General features: G+C 39.3%; 1 protein-coding gene across 1 annotated transcript; it reads left to right on the top strand.

Annotated features, from left to right (window-relative positions):
• Positions 1-805: 805 nt before the first annotated feature.
• On the top strand, positions 806-1723 carry LOC101443013 (olfactory receptor 4C11-like). The gene has a single exon (XM_004470149.2). It carries the CDS (start codon positions 806-808, stop codon positions 1721-1723), a length of 918 nt encoding a protein of 305 aa, XP_004470206.2.
• The last annotated feature ends 7522 nt before the right edge of the window (positions 1724-9245 follow it).

The following is a 9245-nucleotide window of genomic DNA, read 5'->3' as shown; positions in this document are numbered from 1 at the left end:
GCGCAAGGAGTGCACCCATAGGGAGAGCCGCCCAGCGCGAAAGGAGGGAGCTGCCTGCCGAGGAATGGCGCCGCCGACACTTCCCGTGCCGCTGACGACAACAGAAGCGGACAAAGAAACAAGACGCAGCAAAAAGACACAGAAAACAGACAACTGGGGGAGGGGAGGGGAATTAAATAAATAAAAATAAATCTTTAAAAAAAAAAAAAGAAAATAAAAGATATTTTTAAGACTGTAACTTATTTAATAAAAGTAATAAACTACACTCCAAGTGAAAATTTTTTTACAGAATTGACTGTATAAGAATGAAAAAAAGGAATAGTTCAAAATATAAAATATTGAAAAATTAATTGACCAATTTTTTTGTAATTCAGAACAGATAAAATATTTGAATTAAAAATCTACAAAAATATTATGCTATAACCAGTAATCAAAGAAATGTACACTATGATATTAATTCTATTAACCAAGCAAAGTAGAACCTGTAATAAGTTTTATCCTTAAAAGAAATCTCTGCCATCTCCCACATGTTAGAAACAATGGCAATTAATGAATCTATATGTATATAAAAAGGGAAATGAACTAATCACTACTCCATTACATAGAACCATGAAAAACTGGAATATATAGAAGGAGCTTTCAGTTAAATTTTGTGGTGATTTAAAACCGTATGTACTCCAGTAAAGCATGTATTTAAATTTAATCCATTCCTGTGGGTATGAACCAATTGCTAAATCATAACTTTCATAATTTTCTTTGCAGATAAGCCATTACCAGCGGTGTCCTTTCTACATATACCTTAACTATGTATCAGAATATAAGTGTGAAGGAATTCATTCTCCTTGGGTTAACAAATGATGTTCTAGAGGAGAAAATAGTGTTTGTATTCTTCCTTTTGCTCTACCTTGCAACTCTCTTTGCAAATTTACTTACTGTGATGACTATCAGATGTAGTCAGCTATTTGGGAGCTCCATGTATTTCTTCCTTTTCTACTTATCCTTTGATGATGCATGTTTCTCCACAAGCTCAGTTCCCAGGTTGATTGTAAATGCTATAACTGATAAGAAAGTCATTTCCTATAATGAGTGCATGATCCAGATCTTTACACTTCACTTCTTTGGCTGCATGGAGGTTTTTCTCCTTGTCCTTATGTCATTTGATCGTTATGTGGCCATTTGTAAGCCACTACAGTACACAGTCATCATGAGCCAACACCTCTGTGGTACAATGGTGACACTGGCCTGGATAGGATCTTGTATCCATTCTTTAGGTCATGTTACCGTGGCTTTGAAATTACCCTTCTGTGGCCCTAATATTATTGATCACTTCTCCTGTGAAGTGGAACCATTGTTGAAAATTGCCTGCATGGACACCCATGTCTTAAATCTACTTGTAGTCTTTAATAGTGGGTTCATATGTATGGTCAGTTTCCTAATCCTGATCATCTCTTATATTTTAATCTTATATTCTCTGAGTAACCAGAGTGCAGAAGGAAGAAAGAAAGCTCTCTCTACCTGCACCTCCCACATAATTGTGGTTATCTTATTCTTTGTTCCTTGTATATACACATATGCTCGCCCTCCAACTGTATATCCAGGTGACAAGACTGTGGCTGTGTTTTACACTATTGGAACACCCTTGCTCAACCCTTTGATTTACACTCTGCGGAATGCAGAAATTAAAAATGCCATGAGAAAGTTATGGCATACAAAACTGAGGTGAACAGAGTGAAAGAAACCAATTAAAAAATCTGTGTTTGAATAAAATGTATTGTTAGAAAAAGAGAAAATACATTCATCCTGATGAAGACAATTTAATCCTCTCACAGTAGGATTGTTGGAGAAATAGGTAAAATGAGCACAGGATACAGACATCCATTAAGGGTTTAAGACAAAATCGCATAGATAAAATACATAAATTCAGCAAGATTTGTTGGAGCCCAAATCCACTCCTCACTTCTTTATTCTGAATTGCAGTTTATGAAATTGATCCTGCTGCTTCTGGACATTTACCTCTCTTTGTACATTATTTGAGTTTGGTTTCTATTCTCCATATTTCTGATCAAAGTATAATAATCTGTTTTTGATTTATGACTGATCCATTGTGTTGACAATTAATTTCTGACATTGCTGATTCTGGATCATATATTCTGGCTCAAGGTCAGGCCAAAGTCACTCCAGTAGTTTATGATCCCAAATCACCATAAATATCAGGTAATGAGAAACTTGGTCCCTTTTGGTGACACCTGAAGTGTAGCCTTTCATCCTCTTCTTGAGAACCTATGGGAAGAAAATGTAATTTTTTTCCAAATAAAGGCACTTCTAGTTATAATAAATATATTTGCTGAATGAGTCATAATCTTTGTCAATGAACTTTAATATATTTTGTATTCTTGTTAACCATTACTCACATATAATATAAGTTTAACATATTTTTTTCATAAATTATGAAGAAGGGATACCGGACACAATTTTGGTTGGTGAATCAGTGACAATTTTATAACATTCTGTAATATATTACAACACTCAACACATCATGAATAAGATCACATATAAGAAACATGCAACAATAAAAGAGCTTTATAATACAATGAAAGATACCATTATAGTCTATTCAGATAAAGATGTTAGGGGAAGTGAACACAAGACAGAATATATATAGCAAGAAGACAATATTTCTCACTAGGTATTGAGCACAGTCTTAATGCAGGGATATGGTTCATTGATTATTATGTTAGATTCTCAGATCAATCTGCGTGGCAGGTACACTTTTGTATTAGCAAGGATGTGTGAATTATGGCTACTTGATGCCACAACCATCAATGTTTGGTCCATTCTATTGTTATCTAGGAAACATCATACGGTAATTGAGTTTTTTATAACGACATACTTCTTTGGAATGTCCAATGAACAGTTTATCTTATAGTTAATTTGACACATATGAATATTACACAGAGACATGGCAAAGGTAATTTTGCATTTGGCACATCAATGTTAGTAAGAATTTTCTCAAATGAAACTACTGTGAAACACTATGGTTCACCCCAAAGTCATATGTCATCTGCTTTATAGAAATGCTTTCATCACTTACCAAGGATCTGATTACTTAAACTCCCCACATAGCCAAATGGTGGTTGGTGTCACCTTAGTAGCAGTCATTTTCGACAATGAAATTTGGTGGTTAATATCTGATGCCAGTTAGACATCAGATGACCCAGAATATGCCTAGGTGTATTTTTACATTTATCAAATATAAACACAAATTAGGCATTCTTATAAAAACCAACATGCTAGGATCTGTGGTTTATTCTTTCAATTTTGAGTATTTAATCATGACAACTACCTCAAATCGTTAATGAGTTTCTGCTATGGTCCCATAACTGTACAAAAGACTTGGATATATTCCTATATTAAATAGACGAAGATACTGCTTTGTTGGATTTCAAATTCTAGTGAGGGCAGACTGGGAAAAGGAAATATATCTACATAAATTAATAGGTATATGTAGCAGTTTGATATAGGTATGAATATCAAAAACAGATATTGGATTATGTTTGTAAACTGGCGTGTCTAAAGTTTCACATTTACTCAATTAAATTATGATTTGGACTTAGATTGGGCCATGTCAGTAGGGCATTGAGTCCCCACCTGGGGACTCACAGATAAAAGACATGGCAAATGAAGAGAGTTGGAGTTTTTCTGTTGGAGTTTTTATGCTAGAGTATTAAGCTGAAGACTCAGAAAGTAAGTACACAGAGGAGGTTGGTTGTGAAAAGGAAAGCATCCCCAGGAAGCTCTGAGGTTGATGAGCTGAGAGAGAAGCAAGCCCTGGGAGGGAAGGAACCCTGGAAACCTGAATTCTGGCAGTTGTCAGCAGCCATCTTGCTCCAACATGTGGTAAAAGACTACGGTGAAGGAAGTAGCTTATACTTTATGACTTGGTAACTGAGCTTTCACCCCAAATAAATACCCTTTTTGAAATAAACCAATTTCCAGTATTTTGCACTAGCACCCCTTTGGCTGACTTATATAGATTTTGGTGCCAAGGAGTGGGGAAATGCTTTTGCAATTACCAAAACGTTGGAATTGTTTTGCAAATGGATAAGGGGTATTTTTTGGTGAAATTGTGAGATACTGGGTAGAAAAGACGTATAGTGCTTTGACTAGACTGTTGATAGTAATATGGACTCTGAAGAGACTTTTTATGAGGCCTTAGAAGTAAATTATTAGAAATTGGAGGAAGACGTTCAGTGTTTTAAAGTTGCAAAGAAACTAGCAATATTGACTCCTGATGTTTTATGGAAGGCAGAATTTGAAAATAGTGAGCCTGAGAATTTAACTGAAGGAATTCCAAAGTAAACCTGGAGAATGCAACTTGGCTTCCTCTTGCAGCTTATTGCAAAATGCTTGATGAGTGAGATAAGCTGAGGACTGAATTGTTGGACACAAAGAAACCAAAAACTGATTCTGGAAATTTCAAGCCTCTGAAAATCAAGTCCCCAGAAACAGCACCTCTTTTGAGGACATAACTAAACTTGGAACTTGTCAATCAATATAGAAGATGCAGTTATGTAGGAAAAACTTGTGGAAAGTGTTACTGTCTGATGGCTTGGACCATGGCTGCGGCGGCTTGCTCGGTCGGTAGAGGTGGGGTCTGGCTGCGGACGAGGGGTCGGTCCAGCTCTGGACGAGGGGTCGGTCCCACTTGGGACGAGGGGTCGGTCCGGCAGCAGACGAGGGATCGGTCTCACAAGGGGTTGCGCGGTTCGGCTGACAGGGTCGCCCGGCGAAGCAGGCGACGAAGGGGTCACTTGGAGAAGCAGGCGACGAACTGGGGACAAGGGAGGCCAGGCCCTTGTCGGGGGCTCTCAGGACTGGAGGGCGCACGGCAGAAGAACTACCGCGGAGACAAGGTAAACACGCAAGTCCACTTTACTGAGGGAGAGGCAACAGTTTTATAGGGGCTGGGGAAGGCTGATTGGTCGAAGCCACGCCCTGTTCTGATTGGTTGCCGGCGAAAGGTCAGTGGGCGGTACTGGACGGGGGAGGGGTGGTGGTTAGGGATTGGCTGTCGCTGTTGCTGGGGGAAGGGGCAGGGTTTAGGGATTGGTGGCTGCTGTTGCTGGGGTGGAGGGCAGACTTGAGTTTCCCGCCCACGCCTGGCTGTTGCTGCTGTCGGGGGAAGGGAAAAGGGCGGGCTGGATTTTTCCGCCCACACCTGGCTGTTGCTGCTGTCGGGGGAGGGGAAAAGGGCGGGCTGGATTTTTCCGCCCACACCTGGCTGTTGCTGCTGTCGGGGGAGGGGAAAAGGGCAGACTGGAATTTTCTGCCCTGCGCCTGCGCAGGGAGAAGGAAGAAGAAGGGTGCCGCCCCACAAGGCATCGGGTGGCGCCATCTGGGAGGAGGGGCGGCCGCGGAAGCATGGCTGCCGAGAAGGGGAGACCCGAGGGCACTCTGCGCCCATGCCGAGCTTCCTTCAGGGGTGGCGGTGGGCCCGACCAACCACCCTATTATGGGGGCAGCGGAATTAGGCCTACCGCGGCCGCTCCCCTGCCAGGCCAGCAAACCACACTTCAGCCGGAGGGGTGACCGCACATGGCTCCTTGCATGCAAAACCAACAAGTTTTTGAGAGCTGTATGAACAAAACCACTGTCAGCCTGGACTAAAAGGGACATGGAAAGGAGAGACTGAAGGAGAAACAACTTTAAGAGAAAAACCATAGAATCTGAGATCTTGAATTAAGATATCACCTTGGGCCAAGAGGGGGACCCTACACATGTATACTGAGAGGGTGAGTTTGCCCCAGTAATTGAAGAGGGTAGAGGTTCCCACCTAATGTTCAGGGAGAGTTTTGCCACTGTAAGGTACAGAGAGGGTGGAACACATTCCTGAAAGATTAGGAAGGTTGAGGTCACTGCCCCATAGTTCTGAGAGAGGCAGGCATGCCCTCCATGGATTAGGGAAGGACAGGTGGTCAACTCATTGCTCTGAGAGGGTTGAGCTTGTATGCCAAAGGTTAGGAAGGATTTGTCTTCACTTCACTGTTTTAGGGGGCCTAAGATTTTACGCCATTGATCAAAGAAGTTGTGGCCATCCCCCAGTGCTCTTGGAGGGTGACATCTAGAGATGCATTGCCACCCAGATGCTTGAGGAGGGAGGAACCAAGAAAATGGTCATTGCACAAGCCTGTGGAAAGGGTGGGTCCCTATGTGGCCCCAAAAAGAAGATGCTATCATCTTAAGAATGACTCTCAGAATTTGAAATTGAATGGAGGATGTCCTACAGGTTTATTGACCTGTAGAGAAACCATTACTCATGTTTCCCTCCCAATTTGTCCTTATGATAATGAAAATTTTTATCCTTTGTCCATTTCTGTATTGGAGGCAAATAAATGATTTTATAAATTTCAGAGGTCTACGGCAAATGATAAATTGCACCAAGACAAACTGTATTTTTTTAAACTAATTATGACATGGTTTTGTACTTAGTATTGTTACTGAGTTAGGGTTTTATGAATCTTGTAATGTCTTTTAGGAATTCAGAGTGTGAAGTGTAGCAGTTTGATATTATTGATGAATTCCAAAAAGAAATATTGGATTTTGTTAATAAACTGATATTTTTCTCTGGGCCCATTACAGTGTATTGGGTTCAGATGTTTAACTTTTACTAGATTAAGTAATGATTAAGGTTTTGATTGGGCCATATCAGTAGGAAACTGAGTACCCACAACTTGGTGGGTGATGACTAACAGTGAAACTGCACCAAAGAGGAGGGAGTTTAGAGTCTTGAGCTGGAGTTCCGGGAAGTAAGCACACAAAGGAGATTTTTGGGAGGAACGAGAAACAAGCTTTGGGAAGAGAGGAACCCTGGGACCAGAGAGAAGCAAGCCCTGGGATGAGAGGAACCCTGAGTCCAGAGAGAAGCAAGGCCCAGGAAGTTAGGAACCCAGGAAGTCTGAACGCTGGCAGATATTGGCAGTTATCTTGTTCCAACACATGGCAAAAGACTTTGGTGAGGGAAGTAACTTATGTTTTATTGCATTGTAACTGTAAGCCTCTACCCCAAATAAATACCATTTATAGAGACCAACTGATTTCTGGTATTCGGCAAAAGCACTCCTTTGGTGGACTAATACAATATGTTAGAAGATTATAAATTGTATTTAAAAAGAAAGTAAAGTAAAATAAGGGAATCAGGAAAGTTATGAAGATGATTTGTTAAATAAAGTGATTTGGAAGACTCCCTGTGGGGAGAATTAGAACAGTGTCTAACATTATTTTTGCCAATATGAAACTGTATCATCAGTGGAACATATGCAAAATGTTCAGGAAGGAATTTCATTTAGTATGTGTCATAAAATAATAGAAATCCAAGTACACTCTGAGGAATATAGTATTATTGTATAAAGAAAATAATGGTGTCATGTGTGTTTGTGTTATCTATTAATATTACTTGTAGAGTAGTAGTAGGCTTCTATAAAAGAAAGACCAAATGATTCAGTTGTTAATACATAGGAAGTTTATTCTTTCTGATGTGACAGATTCATTTATATGGTTGAGATTGATAGGAAATTGCATTCCTTTGTTTTCAGTCATGGATTCAGATTCCTTTATAGCTTTTCCTTATGTTCCCTAATGATTTTTTATTCAACATGTGATCCAAATGTTTGTATTATTGGCAACACCTGTGAGTTTGTGAGACAATGAAGAATTCTGGGCTCTACCCCAGAACAAATGAATCCTAATTTGAATTTTAACATAAGGCTACCATGTGTACACCACTATTTATAACATATTCATTTAGAGCTGTTGTCTATAGTTATGACACTTTCAGCTTGGTTTCAGGTGGAAAGTGAAGACATAAATGTGGAGGAGTACACATTCAACATTTTAGATTTTAGCCTGGAAAGTACAAACAGCCCTTTTTCTACAATTGGCTGACAAGTACTAGTCACAGAACTGTACCTAACTGACAAAGGGGACTGGGCATTTTCAATAAAACATGGTCTGCAAATGTTCCTGATGCTAGTTGCCTGTGTCAGAGGGTGCTAGAAATCTAAAAGCAAGGGAGCTTTCAGTATTTTATTACTTTGAAGTTATGGATTTGCATTGACCATGAAACCTCAGAACATGGAATTTGAAGGCCATTAACCCATGTAATTCTCTGTTATACTGCTGAGGAGAAATGTCATTTCCATGGATATCTAGCACCTTCTGACACAAGCACCTAGAACTAGGAACACAATTAGAGGAACTTTTTTATTTAAAATTTGATTCAATTTGAAAAATATTTATTGATTCCTTATTATGTTTCAAGTGTCATTTTAGGTAGCCTAAAAAGTAATAAAAATCTTTACTCAGTTGTCCCATTCTAATATATTATTCTATTTCAAAATTCTCAGTACCTGACCCATGGTTACTGTGAGTTCATAGAATTTGTAGAAATTGAATAAATGTTTATAAAAATAGATTGCTTGGTTTTTGGTTTGTTTTTTGATGAGACTTGTCTTTTTATTTTAAATCCCCTATGGCTCTGAACAGCCCTATTTTCATTCTAAATAACATAAAGTATGAAGGATGCATAAGAATTTAAAGACCAATAAGCCTATGACTTTTAACTATAGTGCCACAAAGACATTATTATATGTGTGTGTGTGTGCGTGTGTGTACACACACATATAACTTTTCTTCTGAGAAATGTTTCTTTTTCTCCAGCACTTGAGTCCATTCCCTGTCTTTTTGCACCAATTCTTATTGGTTGTTTCAGGGCTTTCCATGTCAGTCTTGGATAGATATTAGCAGGAGATTGTCATGGAGCATGACAGTCAAGGTTCTGTACTGAAAAGTCCCTGATTGCTCTCTGCCAACCTCTCCCTCCTGGCTCGGCAAAAGATGTGCAAAAATGAACAGACCTAACTTTTCTTCCTGTCTTTAAGATATACTGTATAATCTGATCAAGTGAACAGAAATATATTAAAGCAGAAATGAGAGAAGGTTATACTTTGGGATTATATAATTTAGTTAAACATGTGTGCACATGAATGTGTGTGTATGTGTTTGTAGCTGAACTGTAGAATGCTGGCAGAAAAAGAGTTACTCTACTGGGATTTATTGGGAGGTTTTCTGGGTAGATGCTCTTTTCACTGAGTACTATCTCCACAGGGAGAAATGGAATGTGGATGTTTTAACAGAAGAGAGAGTTTTCAGCTACTATGAAATGTGAAAATATCAGAAAATGAGTCTGT

Source organism: Dasypus novemcinctus, chromosome 10, assembly GCF_030445035.2.
Source record: "Dasypus novemcinctus isolate mDasNov1 chromosome 10, mDasNov1.1.hap2, whole genome shotgun sequence".
Classification (NCBI taxonomy): Eukaryota; Metazoa; Chordata; class Mammalia; order Cingulata; family Dasypodidae; genus Dasypus; species Dasypus novemcinctus.
Note: the sequence above shows the minus strand (reverse complement) of the source record. Positions and strands in the feature narration are given on the sequence as shown.